Source organism: Orussus abietinus, unplaced genomic scaffold (genome assembly GCF_000612105.2).
Source record: "Orussus abietinus isolate OABI.00-Male unplaced genomic scaffold, Oabi_2.0 scaffold8, whole genome shotgun sequence".
NCBI lineage: Eukaryota > Metazoa > Arthropoda > Insecta > Hymenoptera > Orussidae > Orussus > Orussus abietinus.
The window spans coordinates 1810125-1833419 of NW_019395997.1; the positions used below are offsets into that span (position 1 = coordinate 1810125).

A 23295-nucleotide genomic window follows, 5' to 3' on the forward strand; every position below is an offset into this window, starting at 1 on the left:
AAAGTACCGGCTACGATGGAGTAAATTGCAGTAAAATAAGTATCCCGGGTTGCCATGGCGAATCGATTAAACCGATCAAACTCGCAACAGAGAATGGCGAGTAATGCAGGTGTGGAGAACAAGCGGACCGGAAACAGTAATTTGTCCTCTATTTATGGAAGGTACAGTTTCGTTATACGCGATTCCGTCTTTTGAGGTCCAATTAAACTAGTCGACGACTGTCCTGGTAAATGCGATCGCCATGTTTATAGATTTTCTCCTCGCTGAGCAGATAGTTGGAATAGTCCTTACGTACGCGAGCTCCTTTAGAAATGTATCACATAGAAGATATACAGTAAGATTAATATAAAATAGCCACGTGTTATTTAAAATCCGCCTCTTTGTGCCTGTATCGTTTTACAAGTATTAGGAGCCAATTTTGAGATGGGTTGATTTAATAAGAAATTAATAATTAATATTAATCCACAGGGTGCCGACAGTAGGAACGGACAAGATGAAAGTCACATTCTGCACGGACATGGACAAGTCCGTGATAGTCTACAATTTTGAAAAAAGAGGCTGGACTCAAGTCGGCCCCGAGGACGACTGGAATTTTTACTGGTGATAGAAATAAAAAAAAACATTCTTAATACAATTGTATAATCAGGAAATTAAATTCCTCAGGGCCGTCACGCAGTCGTGTCGATCCATCTTCAGCGTGGAGACTGGATACAGAATGGGAGACAACCAGTGGGCACAATGATTAAATAAATATTATGAGGTAACGTATCAAGGGAGCATTATAAATAAATAAAAAAATTGGGAATCGCAGGACCATCAATCACTTTCCAAATCACTATGAACTTACGCGAAAGGATCTGTTGGTAAAGAACATAAAGAGATACCGAAAGGATTTGGAAAGAGAAGGAAATCCCCTGGCTGAAAGAGGAGACGGCCCAGGAAAATACCTCCACCTGGACTTCATACCTGTGACTTTCGTGTTGCCTGCAGGTGACCAAGATTTCGCCTTGTTTCTCTGATGTTATATATAAAAGGTAAAACACTATTTTTCAGACTACAACATGTTCGTGGAAGAATATCGCAAGTCGCCCCAAAGTACGTGGATCATGAAGCCTTGTGGAAAGTCGCAAGGGACGGGAATATTTTTAATAAACAAATTAAGCAAATTAAAAAAATGGTCCCGCGAAGCGAAGAACCCATTTAATCCAAACCTCACCAAAGAGTCATATGTGATATCAAGGTAAGGATGTTAAGTAACGCGTTATTCGAAATACAAGCATAAACAAATTTCAGGTACATCGACAATCCACTTTTAATAGGTGGAAAGAAGTTCGACCTCCGCCTGTACGTGTTAATTACTTCGTTTAGACCGCTGAAAGCCTATTTATTTAAACTGGGATTTTGCCGCTTTTGCACCGTTAAATACGACACCAGTATACAAGAACTGGACAACATGTATGTGCACCTCACTAATGTATCTGTACAAAAGCACGGGGTATGTATATTCTGTAATAATTCTATTAGTACTGGATAAAGAATTAAATGCGTTATTTCAGGACGAGTACAATAGTCTGCACGGTGGGAAATTAAGCGTTCAGAATCTTCGACTGTATCTGGAGAGCACTCGTGGAAAAGCTGTAACGGAAAAGCTGTTTTCCAACATTTCTTGGTGTATCGTGCACTCGTTAAAGGCCGTGGCCCCGGTAATGGCAAATGACCGTCATTGCTTTGAATGTTACGGTTATGACATAATAATCGACAACAAATTGAAGCCCTGGCTTATCGAGGTAGAGACTATTGTAGCGATAGGCACGGAGACGTCGAACGTTTCTAATTTACATATTGGATTTCCAGGTGAACGCTTCGCCGTCTTTGACGTCTACCACAGTAAACGATAGAATATTAAAATACAAATTGATCGACAACATAGTATCAATTGTAGTACCACCGGATGGTGTACCTGAGTAAGCGTTTGTTCGTATAAAACAAAATAATCTCACGTTAATTACAAGTAATGATTTTTCTTCCCCAGCGTAAGATGGAACAAATGTCCGTCTCAGGAAGCAATGGGAAACTTCGAGTTATTGTTAGACGAAGACTTGGCTGCCCAGGAAGAGAGAGACAACCCAACTGGAAAGTCTAGGGCTTCGAACAAATGGAAATGAAAAAAAGCCCGACGGCCAAGGCCGAAGAAAGCTCCAAAGGACACTTTAAAAGCACCGAATCCTGTAAATTGAACGGTACAAATTCCCACGGCCGAGGTTTATAAAATACTTTTCAAAAGCTTTAGACTCGTTACCCCAACCGTGAGAGTGAGATTCGCGTCAAGAATGTATATACGAAGATTTAAATAATCGCGGGGAGAGTCGCAGCTATTTCCACCCATTTGTACACATTTTAAATACAAACCACAATCGGCGTTAAGGGAACAATCAATCAAGATATCTCATTATTTCGATATAAAATACATTAACGAGAGTGTTGCTTTTTTCTTCTTCTTTTTTTTTTTCCTTTCTTTCGCTTTTGTACACATATTTTACACGTATAGCATTATAAGATACATTGTTCGCAAATGTAAAAAAAATATAGGCAATGATTTCAGTCTTCGACGCTAAACAAGAGTAATAATTTAATAATAAGTTTCCTCAAGGCGGTTGCTGTGGCAGTGCGAGGTTTAAAATCCTTACGGACTCGTGTATTTGTACAAGTCTCGGTAATTTTGAGTACCATTATCATATATACTTCGTAATTACCCCTATTTATGACGCGTTTATGGCACGGTTTTGCGATTTAATTAAGTCACAGGAACAGTCACAAGGACGACATTGTGCGACGATGCGGAAGGGTTAAAGTCATAGGAGAAATCAGACGATGCATGTGCAACTCCGTCACAGGTCGATAAAAAATTCCCTACAAGTTACTCCAAATACATGTAAAGGGGAGAAAAAAAAAAAGAAAAAACCGTAATCAAATTAACAATTCGCGCACTAAATATCGACCAAGCACCAGGAAATATTATCCCGCAATCAGGATTTCTTTTCTTTTTTTTTTTTCCCCATACATTTTGCGACCTGCAACGAAGTTGCACCGTACACGAATTAATTGTTACATGCGCTGCGCCAACTTTTATAACTATTTACTCAGGACATCGGTCCAATAGTTTAACAAGCTGGAATGGTATGTAAACTATGGGCAAACTGTCGATACGATGAGAAATGCAATAATGTGATGTGAAGCTATCGTGCCTATAGACTCATGCACCTTTCAGTATTGGTACTAGCATTTCGATAGCGATTCGCCGTTAACAAATTCGCGTACCTTAGCGAAAATTTATCCCTTAGATCTAACTCCTCTTTAAGTGCACCGAATTCGCGTTAATACGAGCTACGCGAATCTGCGACTTTCCGATACATTAGTTAAACACAATTGGATAAAAATGTACCATTGTCTATTATTTCAATTGCCTGTACGACACGTCGTAAAAATCTCCCGGAATAATCCATCCGCGTAAAAAGGCTCTTCTCCTCTTTTCTGCAAAACAATGAACTAAAACATTAATTTTCACCCGCGCAGGAAAGACAACTCGAGCGATTAAACGAGAAAATCGTATTTCCTTGTTTTGACAGTGAACAGCTGATTTACAGGCGTCGCTATAAATGTTAAAATATAATTAAAAAAAAAAAAGGTATTAAGATTTACGATTCAGGTAAACTAAGGAATAAAAAAAAATAAAAACAAAAGGTGGCACCTTAAATTGCATGTTATTTAGTTGATTTAATCGTTTGCTTCTTATCTCTCAGTCCATTGCAAACGATTTCGCGTCCTGTATAACTTTACTATGCAATGTTATATTACACCTCGAATGCAGAACTCATGTCAGTTATATATATAATAGATATGTAACTTCACTTTTGATTGGCGCGGGGTTTTTAAACAATGCAAGATATGCAGATTCCCGCAAAAAGTTGATCCTTCGACACACTTTGCAGCGAAAAAAGATGAAATGCCCCAAAGCATTGATATATAATAAAAAATAAAAAAAAAAGGAAAAATTTGGGCGCACTCTTCCTACAACCGTTCTGGAATTATTGCAAATCAGAGTGGAATAATTCGCGCCTCGTGGCAAACATTAAAGACCTAGGTTCAATTTAAATAGAAAAAAAGAAATAAGTTAACCGGTACCGGTCGAAAGCAACAAATAACAACAAAAGGCCTCTGACAATTACGTCTCCTAGGATATTGCAACTTCCTTGTTCCCTTCATAAAGCCGTGGCTAATAAGAACACGTTGGATGGTCAATTCTTGTATGTCGGTGCATAATCTCGAACCTAAGAGATTCCGCCTACTCTACTTAGCGAGTACATTTCAGTAAAAGAGAAAATGACCCTCGCCTTTAGTAGTGGGTTTTACAATAAAAAAGGGAACGCCACACTTCTCGTATAAAAAGGAGCCTCCACATCCTATCTAAACCTTATCAAGGCTTTAAGAAGATGCGGCCGAGATCGAGCGGAGATCACGTTTCCTGTCCGGCCTGCTGAACATTAATCCATTTAACTCGCCGTCCCGTCTATAAAAGTGCCTTCAAAGGACATTACAAATAATCGAAGTCCCCTTCGTAATCCTAGAGCGCAGATTATTCGACAATGTGTAATAAAATATCCGATGCAGCCTTTGGTTAAATGCTACGTCAGGTAAGGAACATAAAATATAGATACGTTTAATGGTAATAGTAACGAATATGTATGTACACATATGTATATATCTCGATATACATGCATACATATACACACATATATAATAATAATGTTATGATATACTTTATATCACAATTAACAGAGTATAGATAAAGGTGACGAATGAACGCGCATGCGCGCCCTGACGAGGAAAGTCATCGCGCGCTCGCGTTTAAGTTAAAAAATCGTCTCGTAATATATCTATGTACACTTTATACACGGGGCCTATTAAAAAAAATACGGCTCTCAAGGGGGCTCCATTCGCACCCTTTCGCAGTCACGCAGTCTATTTACAGAGAGCCGACAACCCGGCGCGCTCCTCGAGGTCGAGCGCGACCCGACCGCGGCTCCTAGGCACACAATGGCGTAGAGTTTTTGTACACGGGGAGAATTAGCTACACAACGAATATTTGCACTTTCCAATCTCGAAACGAAACCCGTCGTCCACCTTGAAGAAGGTTGAAGACCCTTCTGGCTAGTAACGAAGAACCGTGGAGTCCAGGATGTCTAGGGAACCCTTTGATACCAGGGAGAGGATCGTCGATTTTTCCCAAGGCTAAAGGCAGAGCTCATGGTTTTCCATATTTTCATGCTTTCGGGCTTTCACACGTTCCCCCTATTTCATATACCCGCATTTTCATATTTCCACATTTTCATGTTTCCACATTTCACATTTTCACGTTTTCATGTTTCCACATTTTCGTGTTTCCATATTTCACATTTTTCATATTTTCACGTTTTCATGTTTCCACCTTTTCATATTTTCACGTTTTCATGTTTCCACATTTTCATTAAACGACCTCCCACCTTGCCCAGAGCCCGCTGATGCCCGACACCGATACCTCCAGTTACAACCTGGTGAGAATATTCACGGGACAGGAGAAGGCGGCGGTGGAAGAGGGCTGAAGTAGGTGGAGGACCTCGAGCTGGGCGAGGGTGGACAGCTGATAGCGGCGTCGCTGTGGTATACCGACCTCGGCGTAGGTGGAGGTGGGAAGGGTTCGCTTTCGTACCTATACCTGGCAGGGTAATTGCTGTCCGACTCGTCGCAGATATCGGTGCTGCACGGTGTCGGAGGCGGAGGTTGATTAATGCTCCTGTAGTGCCTGTAGGGCCTGTACCTGGAGGCGTTGCTGCTGGAACACCTGGTGGAATTAGCCGTGGTAGCTGGACTGGGCGGAGGGTTCAGGGTTTCCTGAGGATAACCACCGGTGGAGCTGCCCCTCGTCGAGCTCGACGCGCCTTTAATCCAAATAACAATATCTCTTATCATCAAACGCCAACTCAGAAAAAAAAAAATAAGTAACTATGAAAATGAAAATCCACGTCTGCAAGGAATATTAAAATTCCTCCATTACCCCAAACCAGGTATTTAACGCAACGATCAGCCATAATTTAAAAATGGAGACGAACCTGTAATGTGACTGCGGTCGTAGCTGGATCCAATGCTACTGCCGTTGAGGGTGGACATCCTCATGGCCTCCAGTCCCGCCTTGAGGTCCTTCCTGCCGTTCTTCTGGGCCAACATCGGCTTGGCCGCCCTGCCCGGCTTGGGGGACAACGGGTCCCCGGCGGAGTCGTGCAAGATGTCGGGCAGCTCTTCATTCCCCGCCAGCCTCTTCCGACAATAGTAAAACCCTAGCACAATGACTATGACCACGCTCATGATGACTAGGATCACGACGATGTAGGTGCTCTTCCCGGAGTCCAGGGAGGGACCCGCGTCCTGGCGGTGATTGTTCGCCGAGGTGCACGCCGGTGCGGTCTCGTCGCTGCCATCCGCGCAATTTTCCCACCCATCGCACAAAGCCGTGGCGGGGATGCACACTCCCGTCCCGCTGCACTGGAATTGCCCGGCTCTGCAACAATGGGCCTCGTCAAGGCCATCGTGGCATTGTGCGGTGCCGTCGCAGACCCATGCCATATCTGAAAGAGCAGGACCATTGATTACTTGAAGGGCCCCCAAAAATCCGAATGGCTCCGCTCATCCTTTAATAAATTAAATCCCTAGTCACCAGAGGATTAACCTAGTCTAGATAAAATTCCCAGTACCACTTACCGATACAATGTCCGCTCTGGCACCTGAACTGATCATGGCTACAGGCAGGACAGCCCAATTCGTCGCTTCCGTCGGAACAATCGGTCTGTCCGTCGCACCTCCACGTGGCAGGGATGCAATCCTTGGCGACAGCCGAGCTGGGTGCCGCGCAGGTGAAGTGATCCGCGCCACAAGCAGGAGCAGCTCTACAGGTTCTCTCGTCGTCCGATAAGACCAGGGTCTGGGGACAGGAGCACCTGGAGGAGCTGGGGGAGCCGATGCAGAAATGCGAGCACCCTCCATAGTCATGGAAGGGGCTGCACACATGGGACTCCATGACCAGGTCGTCAGGTGTCCTGACAGTGACGAGGTCGGTGATGGGTCTGCTCATCAAGGTCCTTCTAGCAGTTCCTGCGGTTTTATTCGCCCTCTCCACGGTCTGGGTGTCCCGGTCGAACCAGTAGAGGTACTCGAAGAGGACGGCGAGGTGGGAGACGGAGGCTTGGCCAACGGAGACCAGAGTCCTCCTGTTGCCGCCGTTCAGGTCGGCGAACTCGACCAGCCTGCCCTGGGCCCAGAAGACGAGGTCCGCATCGGTGTCCAGCGCCAGGCTGGTGGGCTGCTCCAGGTCGGTCGCGATGACGATCCTCTCCTTGCCGTCCATCTTGCCCTGCATGACCCTCATCTTCCCACCAATGTCGGTCCAGAAGAGCAGTCTCTTCTCCGGGTGCACGGCGATGTTCCTGGGTTTCTCGCCCTCGCCCTTGACGACCACCCCCAGAGCCGAGCCGTTGTCGAGCCTGGTGACGTTGATCGCGTCGCTGGCCGCGCAGGACCAGAAGAGCAGCCTCCCCAGGGGATCCAGCGCCAGGTCGAAGGGATGTCCCGAGCCCCCCGATATCAGGACCCCTGCGTGGGTCCGGTTCTCCAGGGCCTTCCTGATAGACAAGGTCCGCCCGTCTATCCAGTAGACGTGCTGAGTAATAGGGTCGAACTCGATCGCCCGGACGTTCTTCAAGCCCTGCACCCGGAGGACGATGTCGGGGCAGTCGTTCGTGTCCGGGAGGAAGCGACTCATCACGTTGCGCAGACTGTACACCATGAAGTTCCTGGGAGCTGGAAATTGATTACGATTAACCTGGAGGTTCAACTCGTTCGAGAGTTACCGGACCTGGGTGCCTGGTAGGCAACTCACCTACGCAGGTTTTGTTGTCCTGAGCCAAGTTGTAGTGGGTAGGGCAGGCGCATTTGTGGGTTACAGAGGGTTTCCCGCCGACCCCGGGCAAGGCGACGCAGAGGTGGCCGCAGTCCCCGTTGTTCACGGCGCAGGGGTTGCGACCGGACTGCCTGGACGCGTGGAAGGTTAACAGGTCGGTCACCGATTCCAGCCGGTTGTGGATCTTGGTGCGATTGGCACCCGTGGTTTTATTCGCCCTCTCTATGTCCCCGGTGTTCCAGTCGGTCCAATAGATGTAGTCCTGGTACTGGGTTATGCTGAAGGGATATACTATGTCCTGGGTGATGATGGCCCTCCTCTTCATGGTAGTCAGGTCGTAGCTGTCGATCGCAGGGGTGAAGAGGTCGGCCCAGTAGAGTCGACGCGCCAAGTGGTCGATCGTCAGGCCATTTGCTCGACCTATGTCCGAAAGTATCACCGCTCTTCGGGATCCGTCCAGCCCGGCTCTTTCTATGCTCCCCGAGTTCCCCCACTCGGTCCAGTACATGTGCCTGACAAATTTGTATTAACATGAGAAAAAAAAATGCGTATAGGCGATCAATCGATACTGAATGAAATCATCAATTCACCCTCTTTCAGGATCCAGAGCGAGGCACCTCGGCTCCACCAGGTCCTGCCATACGAGCACCTTCCTGCAGCATCCTTCCAGCCTCACCACCTCGATCCTCCGCGTTCCCGTGTCGCTCCAATAGAGGTTATGTGCAATCCAGTCCACGGCCAGTCCCTCCGGAGTCTCCAGGCCCAGGTCGACGACCCTCTCCACGTCCGAGCCGTTCATGAAGGCCCGGGTGATGGCCTTCACCTTCACGTCCGTCCAGTAAATTCGATTGTCCACCATGTCGAAGTCCAGGGCGCTGCAAAAGGACGAATCCATGATAAACGAGTCCCACGGGGAGGATTAGGGGGAGGACGGTACCTGAAGCTCCAGGAAATTAATTTATCAATTAATACACGCCCACTTCCGCAAAATGTGTCATAAACGAGACCCCTTGCTTTGAAACCCTTTTAAATACGAAGATCCTCACCTCGCATCCTTGACCCCGGTCACAGGAATAATGTTATCGTTGTTCGCGTTCTCGATACTGATGCGTCCGATGTTCTCCTTCCGCGCAAAGAGTAGAAAAGCGTCGGGGATGACGCAGGTCTTCTTGTCCTTGGTGAGCTCGTACCCTATCTGGCACGCGCAGACATACCGATCCCCAGGTCTATTAAGGCACAGGTGACTGCATCCTCCGTTGTCCTTGGCGCAGGGGTTGTTCCCACTGACCTTCCCCAGGTGAACAGCCTTCAGGCCCATGACATTAGGCACCTGGTCGACGATGACCTCCCTGTCTCCCCCGGTGAGTTTATGGGCCCGGTCGATGCTCCTCCTCTGCCAGTCGGTCCAGTACAAGAAATCCCCCAGGAGGCTGAGGCCGAACAGATGAGGGAGGTTGTCGGTGATGACCTCCCTGCGATCGGTGCCGTCCATGTTGCAGACCTCGATTTTATCGGTCTTGGCGTCGCACCAGTAGATCTTCCTCCTCTCGAGGTCTAGGGCGATGCCATTCGGCCAGATGATGTCCTTGGTGACGAGGAGGGTGCGCTCGCTGCCGTCCAGGTTGCTGCGCTCGATCTTCGGCTTCTTGTCGTTCCAGTCGGTCCAGAACATCCAGCCAAGTTCCGGGGCCAGGGCGATGGCCCTGGGTTCGATGAGGTCCTCGTTGACGAGGACCTTCCTGCTGGTGCCGTTCAGCCTGGCCACCTCAATGCGATCCGTCCCGGTGTCGGTCCAGTACATGTTCCTGGCGATCCAGTCGATGGCGATGCCGTCAGGGTTGCCCACCTCGGTGGTGACCACGTCTTCCTGGCCAGACCCGTCCAGGAAGGCCCTCCTGATGGCGCAGGCCTGGTCGTCGGTCCAGTACAACATCTCCTCGATGGGGTCGAAGTCTATCGCTATGGCGTGCTTGATCCCGGTCAGGGGCAGGACGAAGTTCGTGTAATCCGGCGAGTCCAGGGATATCCGGCATATCTCGTTCCTCTGGACGATGAGGAGGAGCTCCTCGGGCCCCTTGGCGCAGGTGAACCCGTCGATCAGCTTGACCCCCGTCGGACAGGCGCAGGTGTACCCGGGTGGCTTGGTACCAAGTAGGCACAAGTGGGAACAGTTCCCATTGTTGTGCCTGCACGCGTTGTCCCCGAAGGGCTGGCGCCTCGGGTCCCAGACCTCGATGTCCCCCGGAATGTACTCCCCGTGGAAGAGCTCCCTCGGATGCGAGGTGGTCGAGCGGACGTCGTGCGAGTGGATGCACCAAGTCTTCCAGTCGGTCCAGTAGAGCTTCTGCTCGAAGAAGGTGATGGCGAACGGGTAATCGAGGCCCTGGCTGACGACCGTCCTCCGGTTCTTCCCGTGGTAGTCCATCACGGCGATGAACTTGAGCCTCCCGTCCGCCCAGTAGACGAGCTCCGAGTCGTAGTCGACCGTCAGTCCGTTCGGCCAGAAGATGTCGTCCGAGACGATGACCTCCCTGGTCCCGGGGTCGCCGTTCATGCCCGCTCGCTCGATCTTCGGCACCTCGCCCCAGTCGGTCCAGAAGAGGATGCTGCGCATCGGGACCAGGGCGATCGCCCTCGGCTGGTAGATGTCCGTCCAGAAGAGGACCTTCCGGTACCTGCCGTCGATGCTCGTCACCTCGATCCGGTTCTTCTCCCCGTCGGTCCAGTAGAGCTTCCCCGTGTACCAGTCGCAGGCCAGCCCATCCGGGGAGATCAGGCTCGAGTTGACCACCGTCATCCTCTCCCCGGTGTAGGTCGCGTTCGACCGGACGCACTGGATCACCTCCAGGACGCTGTCCGACCAGCAGACCAGGCTTCTCTCGTAGTAGAAGTCCAGGGCGGCTCCCTCCGACAGGTCCCTGACGATCGTCGTCGCTTTGTTCGACCGGGAGACATTGGTCACCCTGATGTCCTTGTGGGTTGCGAATAGGAGGGTCGGCGAGGCTGCAAGCACATTATCCATGAACATCTCAAAAATAAATCTTAACAAAATTACTGGTCGGTCACCCGATGCGAATATCACCTAACGAGGGGAAGCTCCTACCATGATCGGAGAAAATGGTTAAAAAATAATAAATTCAGGTCGCAATCCCAAATCAAGCGGAATATTTTCCGAGCGTCTCCGCAGAGAAGAAACGCGCCTCGAGTCTGACTTCTGCACAGGAAGTGCTCTCCTCTTTTTCTTCTTCTTTTTTTCTTTCTCAGGGATCGAGACAGAGCCCACATTGCTCTCGACTGGCGGAGAAAAGTCCGGGAAGGGACGTGCAGTTATGGAGAAGTAAAGATTTAAATGCACGAAATGCATGAAATTGATAAGATTGATAAACGACCGTGTGCCATGAGATGTTATTTTTTAGCCACGGACCATGGCGACCATCTCTGGGCCGAGTTTTACCCCGGAAGCGGTCTCCTCTCTTTTTGACATTTTCAGGGATTTAGAGCCAACATTTCGGGCTCTCTCTTTGGGGATATCAATCGAGGAAAGTCCGGAGAGAGACTTGGAACTACCAAGGAGTGAAAGAATCTTGGCCAACTCGCGTTTACATTGCGACCCCACGTGTACGTGTAAGGAGGGCATACGTATGCACGCACCTCCCATTTTTTTTTAATGTGGAGGGTCGCTAATATTTATTCTGCAGCTTCGTTTACGTAGGTAAACGACCCGACGTCACGGCTGAATATATCTCGGACTTCCATTTCCCCGGGATGCACTTCTGCAAATGTGCAGTCGGAGTATTCGAGATAATTACCAAGAGAAGGGATTAAACGCGACCACGGTCTCGAAGAAATTAAATCGTGAAGGAAAATTGAGCGCGATCAGCTGTTCAATGTTGTGTGTTCAATGTAACAATGAAAATGAAGGGTAAAACTAATCGCAGGGTCGTCACCTCTCATATCGATTTTTTATACCTTCAAGTGTTTTACTCTTGTAACTAGGAAAATGGTAATGGTGCATCGTGGCCCTCAAAAAAAGAATTCAATCGTAACAATGAAAATAAAGTGCAAAACTAATCGCAGGGTCGTCACCTCTCATATAGATTTTTTATACCTTCGAGTGTTTTACTCTCGTAACTAGGAAAATAGTAATAACGGCGCATAGCTTAATCATAACCGATGTGCAGAATTTGACCCCGTGGCCCCGACTGTTATTACATTGTTCGTAGGATGGAGTGCGAGAGGTTTGCAGGCCGGGAGTTATGCATAGCGGAGGCAATATACTTTTTCTGGGCAGTCGGTCCCGGGATCCCCGTTTCTCGAGATTGCTTCGTTTAACTCCCGGCCACAATTTCCCTGCGGAACGATCGTCCGAGGGGAGCGAGGCGCGGCTATCCCTTTCGGGCGAAACGGGAGGAACGGGAGAGTTAAAATGGTCGCCCGCTCGTTACGGGGTAACTCGCGGATAACAAGAAACGGAAAGTTTTTTTTCTCTCTTTTTTTTTTCCCCCGACGCAGGAACCTGGCAGCAGCAGCTCGTACATGGAAACGCGATAAAACTTGCACCAAGTGCAAGAAACGCGCTCGCGGTTTAACGTTTAAGTATCTCGTCAGTGGCGCACTCGCGCGGCGGAATATGAAAATAAAGTGCGGAGGGCGTAACTCGAGGTAGATACACGTGCACCGAGGTGCAGATATCAGTTGAAAGAAATATATAATTATCCTAAATGACCCTCATTATCTTGTCGACGAAGAAAAATTTCACGTGGATTTAAGCGAACCTTACGTCACACTCAATCCGACGTTCCTTTGTATATAATCGCAGGATTTTATTTTCGATCAGGGCATAGAGTCGACTAATTTCCCTGTTTTTCATTTTTTCTTTTTCAAAATGTAACATCGAATCGGTGCCTATCGAGAATATTATAGATTATTTTCATGACAATGTATTGCCGATTTGGATATAAATTAGGAAAGATCAGCCTCGGCGAAGTTGAATGGAGCCTTCACTTGCATCGTCGAACGGCCGTCCTAAATATCCGATCGGCGAGTTTACTCGACATCAATTATCCGCATCCGGGCGTTTCGTCGGTCGCTTTTCGCTCGTCGTCTGTGTCTGACAGACGTCATCGGCCGTTTCCTGTCCATCACGTGAGTAGGCCGCGACAAGATATAGACCGAAGGCAGACCAGATTCCGGTGTTCTAGGAGAAACTTGACGCGACAACGAATCCGCCACCAAATAAACCCCCAAAATGCCAGGCGAGGATACACCGAGAAAAAAGTAATCGCGAAATATACGCCAGTCCCAACAAGCGACATTAAATACAACTATAAAAAGGGAGAATATTCGTTCTCGATGCAGGAGCGCGCGGGGAGGATCCAGGGGAAAGTGGAAACTCCCGGGCAGGATCCAGGGGAAAGTGGAACCTCGCGGGGTAAGGTATCGAAGGGACTCGTCGATTAATTCTAGATTCTCTCGAAGCATGCTTTGTGCCGGCATCGACAAGGCTCCATGGACGCCTTTTTCATCCCGCTCCTCCCATTTCACAAAGGCGCGGCTCCGTCTATTTCGGCCCGAAGAAAGGCGCGCCTCGCGGCACGGACTACAAGCGTAACGAGACGCGCCGCCGCGGCAAATTCTCTCCCGACGTTTCCGCGATCTGCAATCTCGACGCTAAACTAGAGAAGATACGTGAAAATGCTCGTTACGAACCGCAATATGCCGCTTCCTCGCCTCCTCTGCGCCAGGATCGCTAATCCTAACCTCCAATAATTTCGAATTTCGAATTTCCCTCTCAGGATTCCTACATTCGAGGCGTCGACTCGCGCAACTTAAACCGCAGTTTAAGGTGATGTGAAATTGTCATCGAAGAGGTTTCGTTAATAAAACTATTCTCCCACCTCGGTTTACCGAATAGTTTGAAACTCTACAACGTGAATAAGGAGACTCTAAGGAATGTCCTGAAACTCATGAACTTTCAAATCTTTTCCAATTTCTTTACAGGTATTTTAATAATATTTTACAGAAAATGAAATTTCCCGAGTTAAAGGACCTACCTTAGGGTCTCCATATTCACGTTTTAAAGTATGAAATGATTTGAGACACCCACTTCGTAGAAAAGTTTTACGAACAATTGAGCTTTCGGATGCCGCTTTCACGTCCCCTTAAATAGTTAAACCTGCCAGTTTAGCTAAACCGGCAGTTTTAAATAAACCGTCAGGTAATCGGTATCCGGTTAGCCTCTAAAAATCCATTAAAGAAGTATAACAACCCCATCTTTCATCGGGGCTCGCGTCTTCGCACCTCGGGCCCGCGCATGCGTCGACGGGCGCGCCTCGTTGGCCGTGATTGGCCGCCGAGTGGACGAAGAGACGAGGCGATGCGGGAGACAGGGAGTGGGAGAGAGAGGACCCGACCCCCCGGCGAACACCTGTAATGAGCTGCGCGCAAAAAAAGACGAGAACCGGGCCCGAGCATGGACCAAAAGGAAGAGCAAGAGGGGCGAGGCGCACACCTCCGAAGGCCGCCGCGGTGCATTAGGTAGCGCCCGCGGAATTCAAAGAAAGGGGATTTCCATTCCTCGCGTGCCTCGTCACCTGCGCCGCGAGATGCGCGCGCACGTGCCGCGGATAACCTGAGACAATGTGACGTTTCTCAAGGGGCCGTCAGAACCAATTGTCACTGATAATACAAATCATTGTGGTAACGATAGCGATAATAAAACGTGGCCAAAATCAATTACTCTCACGTGAGAATTATAATTTTAACATACGTGCTATCCAAAATACGGGAGGAATTCATCCTCCATCGATGAAATATTAAGTTAAAATCAATGAATAATCACTTGTCTCAAATAAATTGTCATAATTCCAAATACTGCATTCGGCTTATTGGAATTTATTCGAGGCATTATTCTTAGATGCCATTCAAAGAAATGTTTCTTCAAAGGGGAAAACGGCGTGATTTTTAAAAACGGCATGACGTCTTGACTACCGAGTGATGATTTAATTGAAATCATTTCAGGGGATAGGTCTGGATGGGTGTGACGACCTCGCAGGTGATACCCCGAGGGACGTGATTCCCGATCTCGGGAAATAATAAGCCAATCGAGCTCGCACGAGAACGCTGCACTTGGCCGCATAATGGCGGGTGTTTAACGCGCATGATAATGGCGGGAACGAGTACCCCCTCGTGGAGGCCCCCCGGTATCTAATCAAATTGCAAATCAGGGTGTTTGAAGAGCAGGGCGGCAATTTTAATAATCAACGCAGGGGGCGGAGGAACCGAATTGATAATCGAGCCCTCTTTTTCATCTCCGCAGAGTATGCCAATGGTTAAACATTGCAACATGCACCATCAGGGGAGCTCTAATTACACTTGAAATACGACAATTAATTTGAATCAATGAATCTATTATTTTTTTTTATCAGCGTAGCGGGTGTTTTACGCTGAATTAAATGATCGGATCGAAGGGGGCAATTGAGGTCGATCATAGTTCGGATATTCCCAGGAGACGTCCGAGGCTTCCTCGCAGGTCTGCGAACGATTGCAGGGCCTGGGGAGAGGTCGAGGAATGAAGAGAACCCGAAGAGAGGCCCCCTCGGAGAGTGGGCCTGGCCGTCTCGTTAGCGAACCTAACCTCCTTAGAGGGCCCTCCGGGGCAAGATGGGCCGTTCAGGCCCGGGACACCAGCCTGCCCCAGAGAACTGGTTCGGCCTTTGTTTCCACGCGGCTTCGCGGAAGGTAAGCACCCAGTGCTAGGGGATGAGAGCCAAATTAATCGAGACGTCGTTGACTGGTCAATTAGCGCCGTGAAACTCCTCAAGGAAATCTGCCTCCCCTCTAAGGATGTCGAATCACCGCTCGACATGAATTTATACAGCAAACGAATAGAAAACCAATATCAATAGTACTATATTCTTGATAAAAAAAAAAGTTTCGAAAAATACCTCAGATTAATTTGAAATCTCGGGTGCCTCTCCCAAGATCGTAAGAACGTCCATATTCAAGATTTTCAAGATTTTCTTTACTATGCCTTAGGGTTCCGGCACCGGGTTGAATTAATTCCTGCGTGTACCCTGGAGTACTTGGGATTTATTTCTCCCGGATATCCCCGTCACAATGGAATCCCTCGGGAGGAGGTACGGTTCTCGTTGCTCGCCCTCGTAAAAACCCCGGGGGAACAAATAGATCTGGAATTATCAGAAGCGACCGCGGCTTCGTTGATTTGCATAACCCGTTTATAGTGTCCACCGACCATGGAGAATTGTTTCCACGTAAAAGAGATATTCCGCCCGGTGCAGGGAGAGAGAGAGAGAGAGAGAGTCGGTCTTCGTTAATAACGAGCCGTGGTTAATGGAATTACCGTCTTTGTGAATCAACCAGCCGATTCCGTCCGTTCGGGGCTGAAGAGCTCTCTCGAATTCGATTTTCTCGCTGCGATAATTCCCGATTGAACGAAGCGAGCTTCTCTCCAGAATTTCGAAAAGCCCCATCGGCAGAGGTACGAGTACGCTTACGCATTCAATATTGCGCAGACCCTGCGGATTTATTTTCTTTCCCATTATCCTTCCTTCAACAGACCCCGGAATGAAATCCAAGATGGCGGCGCCTCGCCCTCCGAGACGTTCGCGTGACCCGCGTCTCTTTCGCGATATCGCCCTCCACTCATGGATATTTATGCATGCAAAGGATGGAGCAATGACGAGCCGAAATGCGTCCTCAAACTCGCCGAGGGTTGAGGAGAGAAATCCAGGGAAATTCATTCAGTATATCGCCCCCTCGCCTGCGCCAATATGGCCGCCCTTTAAACTTTCCACCCCACCGGAAGAGAATGGCCGACCAATCCCCGAAGGGGCGCAAAAAATAGGTCCAAGTGCTCGGGATCTTATGAGACTCTATTTTCCCGAGTTTTCCCTGCCTACTTTCGAGGCGATCGTCCTCCTCAAAAAGCTTCCATTCAATTCGGCGCGATCGTTGGCCCAAAAATCCACACAGCGGCGTGAAAGGCCGAATTTTTCCGAAATACGTCCCGACGATATCCCGCCATTCGGAATCGACGCAGCCCGAGGGAAAATAAAAATAATGACGCTCCAGCTGAATATGCAAATCCGCAAGCATTTTCCAGTCGAGGTACAATTGAAGCCCGCTGCCGAGTTCGACCGGCCCGATTAGACCCGCCGATATTTAAATTAAAAAAAAAAGAAGAAGAGAAATTTCCCTCGTGGAAAATACCAGAAATTTCTCGTATTTACCACGAGTCCAATAAATACTGAAAGTTGGCAAAAAATACTAAATGATAAATATTAAATATTAAGGGGATGTGAAAGTGGCATCCGAAAGCTCAATCGTTCATAAAACTAATTTACGAACTGAGTGTCTCAAATCGTTTCATACTTTAAAACGTGAATATGCAGACCCTAAGGTAGGTCCTGAAACTCGCGAAACTTCATTTTTTATAAACTATTTTTAAGATACCTATAAAGAAATTAGAAAAGAATTGAAATTTCATGAGTTTCAGGACCTCCCTTATAGGCTCCCTATTCACGTTGCAAAGTTTCAAACTATTCGGCAAACCGAGTTGGGAGAAAAGTTTAATAAACAAAACCTCTTCGTAGCCACTTTCACATCACCTTAAAGGCGTCAAAGAGCGCCGTTAAACGCGCCGAACGAGCATACACGACCTCCCCACATTTCCTTCTCAGTAAAATCGCGAAAGGGGCTGATCGAACATCAGACGGCGCCGTGGTCCACGGGAGATCAAAGCCAGCCTCCCGGGGACTGCCTTTTCCCGGGAAGGCCCGTCCCGGCGGAGCTCCCCTCCAGGAGGAAGATTACGTTTCGGCCCCGCGAAAAGGCGAGCAAGAAGAGGAGGAGACACGTAGGAAAGGCGATCGTCGAGATTCCGAGACGTCGCCTTGATCGCGAGATCAAAGCGGGTCTTCCCGGCGACTTCATTTCCCAGGAGATGACGAGGTCGCGCGATCGGTACTCTCTCTCTCGAATCGAAATTGGTACTTTGCATGGGACCCAAGAAAAGGAGACAGGAGATCGAGAGGAGCCATAAAGAGAAATAAAGGGGCACGAAGAGGAGGAAGGACTCTCGGCAGGACACGTCGCCGAAGAGTCCTTTGACGCGGTCCATCCCGCCGATCTATACACACGTACATATAAAAGGATCCAAAGGCCTGGTTATTAAAATTGCCCAGAGGGATCTCCGCACAAGAGAGAGCCTCCATTCTTCCGTTACTCCGAAATGTCGGCCCGGAGATAGGCATATCTCTTGGGCGCGAGATTGGAATCCTCATAAAACCGTGCTGAATTTAATTTCTTCTAATGAAAGAAGGGTAACATCTCGAGATACCTCAAAGAAATCTCTTAGATAATTCCCAGGATGTCTCTAAGGATATATAATCGCGAACCCTCCCAGAAACATCCGTATGGCGTTCGCCAAATATCCCGATGAGGAGTGAGATCACCCTTGACAATAAATCTCGTAAAAAGAAAATAAAAAGTGGAGGACAAAATGGCACACGTGGGTAGGTTCGCAAGCCCCTCGGCAAACAAGTGGCCCGTGCAATATCGGGCTCCTTCGTGGAATGAATAAATGTAAGGCAATAGCCGGTACCGAGACAGAGCCTTGATCGCGAGATCAAAGGGGGCTCATCCTCCGGGAACATCGTTCCTCATTCGTGGGGCTCGTATTTTGCCAGGTCGCGTCTCTGTGTGCGACCACGTGTACACATCCCGCCTCGTCTATCTCGTCTATCTCCTCTATTTCGCCATTTCCGCCCATCCTCCGGCCGGTGGACCCGATCACCGTATCCCCGACTCGCCGACGAGCGAAGACCAACTACCTCCAGTTTTTCCCCAAAAAGGGAAAAAGACCAAAAACAAAAGAAACCCACATAAATGGCGCGAGCAAGAAAGGCCCCGTCGAGCCGTCGAGTTTTCACGCAAAAACCGCGGACGGATTTTTAATTAATTCGTCCGCAGGATTTTGTAAACCAGGAGGATTTTAGACGACGCTTAATTGGAGCGCTCTAGCGCGTCCCTATTAACCCGGGCGAGGGGGTGTCCCGGTTGAATCGGATGCCCCTCGAGGGGAAGAGCCCCAGGTGAGAACGCGCCGACCGTAGAGGGAGAAAAGAAAAAAACTCGCTCTAAGCGAGCGAGCCCCGAAGATTAATTTTAATTAATTATCCGACTCACCGGGGCCTCTTTAAACCGCGGTTGCCCTAATTGAGGTTTACCCTCCACCCGGAAGCCTCGATGAGGAAATCGGGCCGATCGGCGAGGTAGCAACCTCGAGTGTTCCACGCTAATTGGTCTGCATAATTTTCAGGCACTCTCAGGTGCGTCTAAGGGGTGCATCGCGCACCTGGATGGCGATATTTATACAGAGATGAGCTCGGAGGCTGGTAACGGTCCAGGTGGGAGAGGTCTACATTCCTGACCAGGGTCCCTCTCCGCTGGTTTGGTCCAGAGACCGGGATTAGGAATTATGCATCTCGTTTCTCTCACGCCGTTAGGGGGCTGTTGCTATCCTCTAAGGTGTCCCCGTGGGTTCCAGGTAGCAGGTGTAGTGGATGTAGGTAGGTGTAGCAGGTGTAGTAGGTGTACAGGATAGGTGCATCTTGTTCATCTCCTGCACCTCCTTCATCGTGTATCTTATATATATTTTGTGTATCTTGTTAATCTCATGTACCTCTGCCCTGTACATCCCGATATACTTTTTGATTAATAATCACCGAACTGCCCTATAATTAATAAATACCGTTCAGGTCACAGGAAGACGCTAGGCCGAAGTATAGAGAAAGAGTGAGGAGCAAAAATTCGATCCGATGAAATCAGAGGAATATTAGAAAGATAGGGAATCCCGATTTTTCAATCCCTCGCGTGTAACGAGGTTGAATCATAGATTTCCGTCGTTTTAATTAATCCTGAGTGGTCCTTCAATCCCGCGGGAGTCGATCATGCAACTCTCGTTACGTGGAATTTTCAATGGATAATCTACGTAATGAAGACGTCAGATAATTGCATCGGTAGACCGTTAACGATTATTCCATCCGAGTGTTGGTTTGCGATTAAAAATTACTTGGGATTTAAACGCTTTCCCTTGACATACGCCATCGATCCCGGATGACTTCCGGTAGGTGTAAACACAGGAAAAGTCGATAAACCGTGAAGCGATTCCGTAGCTTATCATCGATTGCAGGGCGCATACCTCCTGTCTGTAGAACACGGTTGCGGAATGATCTCAACGTGTAACCCATTTAACGGGCTTGCATAACTTTTGCGAAATATCCTACTTGCGCTTTACGACCGCCTCTTGATATGGAGATCTCCTCGGATGATAAAAACTTGACTGCAAATTCCGATCCTATCCGAGTAAATTATAGGCAGGCGTTTTGTCAGTACGATCTTCACATGCAGGACCGGCTCAATTATTTATGACCATTATATTGAGCACATAAACGAGAGAGGAATAACTGAGCGACGATCATCTTCTACCTATGCAGTGTGCAGTGCGATAAGCCATTTCCAATTTACTTCGCTGAAAATATTCGATACTCTACGTAGACACTCCGTGTAATCAAATCTGAAAAATTTCAGTTAATATCCATTGACGTAACCTTTTAACTACTCGATTGACAACCATCCTTTATCAGAGTTGCAAACAAAGGAGACGTACACGACGAATATAAAAGTGAAGTGATGAAGAATTTAAACAATCCACAGCTGGTATGCAGAGAGAACAGCAACGCACAACACACTTTATGTCACACGTGTTGAACGAATGAATGTCATTTAACCTCACTTTTGCCTCTAGCGAATCTTTCATAACCTCCAAAATTACAACCCCTTAACTCAACTATTTTACATGTAGTAGTTCGATGGATTGGACGCTTCGCTATCTAAGTACAGAGTATTTCCATCTAATAAAAAAGCCTAACGCTTGCAATACGGAAAAGCTTGATACAAATCGATCAAAAGAGTACGATATAAATACACCAATTTGAACGCAATACGTCAATACAGATACTTAATTTAAAAACAACATATATCATAAATCAATGTCGAATTAGTATCATAAGTATCGATATGCTAAATCCATTAACAAACAATAATACCATAACCTATCCAGATGAGACGTCTACTTATTGAGTTAGAAATCTCTGCAATTACCCAGCTATTACTTCTCGATACTTGTGCACTTGAGTCGAGTCCATCGTGAGGCATTTCCACCCTTGGGTTAACAAACCCATTGAACTTTTGAAGTCGCAGGAAGTAAATAAGACACCGCGCCGATGAATAAATAAATGCTGAAACGTTCGACGGTTTCCAAGTAGCGCAGTACGAGCATGGAATTATTAATCAAAGAAGTGTACTAACCGTTGGCGAGGGCGATGCCGCACAGGATGCAAGCAGCAGCGAGGATGCCTCGAGAAGTCCCCAAAGCCATCCTAGGATCGTTGCAAGCCGCAATCCCCGCACATTTCGGTCTGAGGATGTCCCGAAGCGAGAGGACGGCGCGTCGGCGGCCGCCCGTTCGCTGAGCCGAGCGCGTCCGCGCGATCACTCGACCGGGCGCGTCTTCCCTCGGCGGTCCGGCATCAAAACAAACGCTCGGTCGTCGTACACAACTCGAGGGTTCCACTCGACCCACGCCCGATCACTCGCGAACGCTTGCGTCCACCGGAGGAGCCGAGCGAATCCGAACAACAGCGCGCGATGCCATCCTCGAACCTACTAACTACGAGAGAAGCGCCGGCCCGGCGATCCGGCGCAGCCGCCGCCATCTTGAAAAATTTTTCCGACTCCCGCCACGCGTGCGCGGTTGACGCTACCTAGCAATGGCGGCCGCTGCCGCCCGTTCTTTATTTTCGATAGTTTTCAACTGTTTTCAACGATTTTTAACAGTACCACTGGCCGCGGACACCGCTTTAATAAAGTGTTGTCTGTTCGGTTTGCATCAGATACAGTAATTCCAGAATTTATACCGAGAAAGTGTCATCCATAACTGAAGAAAAGTGCCGAACGTAAAACGCAAAAGGCGCGCGAAGTTTTAACTTCCCGTTAACGCGTCGACACCTCGTCGGGTAAATCTTTTATTTTCCTTGATTTTCATGTACAATGTTGCGGTTCAATTACATTGATATATATATGCGTATATTCATCGTACATACGTATATATGTACAAGTCCTATCACGATACGTAAGTCACGGGAATTCTCGCAATAAAAAGATGGTGCACAAATACAGACTTATCATTTCCTCGTACAGCTCCGTACATATGACGTATGGACTTGTAAGTTCTCATATTTTAAAGGCGCGTATAAAGGTCGACGTATAAATAAGAATTGTGTACAAACTTACGATTAATTGTACCGATTAGATATTTAGAATGGACAAGAAGAAATACTGCAGTGTACGTATAGTCATTCGTAGGATTTTAAGTACGTGTACGATGTTCATCATTTTTATGAGTAACCCTACCAACGTGTATTTAAAACTGTGTCTTCGTCACATGTAACCATAACGTTGGCGTTACCATTGGATTTATGTCATGTCGTATCCACACACCCATTGCTTACTATTAACGTGACTTATATTTCTTACATGTACGAAGATACCTAATCAGTCTGTCTGTATCGCGAAATTTAATTGTAAATAAAAGTTCCTTCTTTCTTATGGGCGAACCGATTTGAGTTTGGCAACGGTATTACACATTTAGACTCTACGATAGGGATGTTCCTTTAAGGCAACATCTATGGTTCTCTATAATTAGGCATTATTCTACAGGATCATAGTTAGTAGTTAAAGTAAAAGGAATTAAATTTAAAAACATCAAAGTTTATCGGTGAAGTACCTTTGAACCGTTTCACTCGTGTTTGCGTATTTGTAGAATTTAAATAGAAGTGTGTGTACGATGCTTGAGAAATGTGGGATTCTATTTAGATTAGATATTCGGTACTATTTAGCACTATCACACTAATAGGAACATCCCAGTCTAAAGGAAGTAAGTCACGTACAACATATAAATACATTAATCTCCGGGTCCTATTAGCTATTGCAGATAAATGCAACTTAATGAGAGCTGATAAGTCTCATATCGCTGGAATTCTTTCAAACATTAATCTATTTTGTTTATAACTGGGTGTAACACTTGTGCATGAACGATACATACAATGTTTTATACATGGTTTATGTAGTGTGAAAGGTTTTAAACAAAGTTTAAAAGACGATCATTAAAATCTTTCGTCACCCGACAAAACCATGGTTCGGTAAGTAAATTAAGAAAATAATAT

General features: G+C 47.5%; 2 protein-coding genes across 2 annotated transcripts; one reads left to right on the forward strand and one right to left on the reverse strand.

Annotated features, from left to right (window-relative positions):
- The first annotated feature begins 62 nt into the window (after positions 1-62).
- Positions 63-2364, forward strand: LOC105699539 (probable tubulin polyglutamylase TTLL1). Its single transcript, XM_012424633.1, has 9 exons — positions 63-161; positions 469-600; positions 664-729; positions 812-990; positions 1054-1240; positions 1294-1495; positions 1557-1787; positions 1855-1964; positions 2033-2364. The coding sequence occupies exons 1-9, from the start codon at positions 94-96 to the stop codon at positions 2163-2165; spliced, it is 1308 nt and encodes a 435-aa protein (XP_012280056.1). The 5' UTR covers positions 63-93; the 3' UTR covers positions 2166-2364.
- Positions 2365-2481: 117 nt separating this feature from the next.
- Positions 2482-21727, reverse strand: LOC105699538 (low-density lipoprotein receptor-related protein 6). The gene is made up of 7 exons (XM_012424632.2): positions 21380-21727; positions 9034-10990; positions 8578-8862; positions 7967-8499; positions 6793-7887; positions 6147-6659; positions 2482-5975 (listed from the first exon to the last, which is right to left on the reverse strand). The coding sequence occupies exons 1-7, from the start codon at positions 21447-21449 to the stop codon at positions 5602-5604; spliced, it is 4827 nt and encodes a 1608-aa protein (XP_012280055.1). The 5' UTR covers positions 21450-21727; the 3' UTR covers positions 2482-5601.
- Positions 21728-23295: the final 1568 nt, after the last annotated feature.

Excerpts from the sequence above, each read along its gene's own strand:
- LOC105699539 (XM_012424633.1), top strand. The coding sequence starts at position 94 with ATGGCGAGTAATGCAGGTGTGGAGAACAAGCGGACCGGAAACAGTAAT. Across the intron at positions 1,241-1,293 it reads GAGTCATATGTGATATCAAG|GTACATCGACAATCCACTTT; the intron begins GTAAGGATGTTA and ends AACAAATTTCAG. Across the intron at positions 1,788-1,854 it reads TGAAGCCCTGGCTTATCGAG|GTGAACGCTTCGCCGTCTTT; the intron begins GTAGAGACTATT and ends TTGGATTTCCAG.
- LOC105699538 (XM_012424632.2), bottom strand. The coding sequence starts at position 21,449 with ATGGCTTTGGGGACTTCTCGAGGCATCCTCGCTGCTGCTTGCATCCTG. Across the intron at positions 8,500-8,577 it reads GCTCTGGATCCTGAAAGAGG|GCACATGTACTGGACCGAGT; the intron begins GTGAATTGATGA and ends CAAATTTGTCAG. Across the intron at positions 6,660-6,792 it reads CCAGAGCGGACATTGTATCG|ATATGGCATGGGTCTGCGAC; the intron begins GTAAGTGGTACT and ends CTGCTCTTTCAG.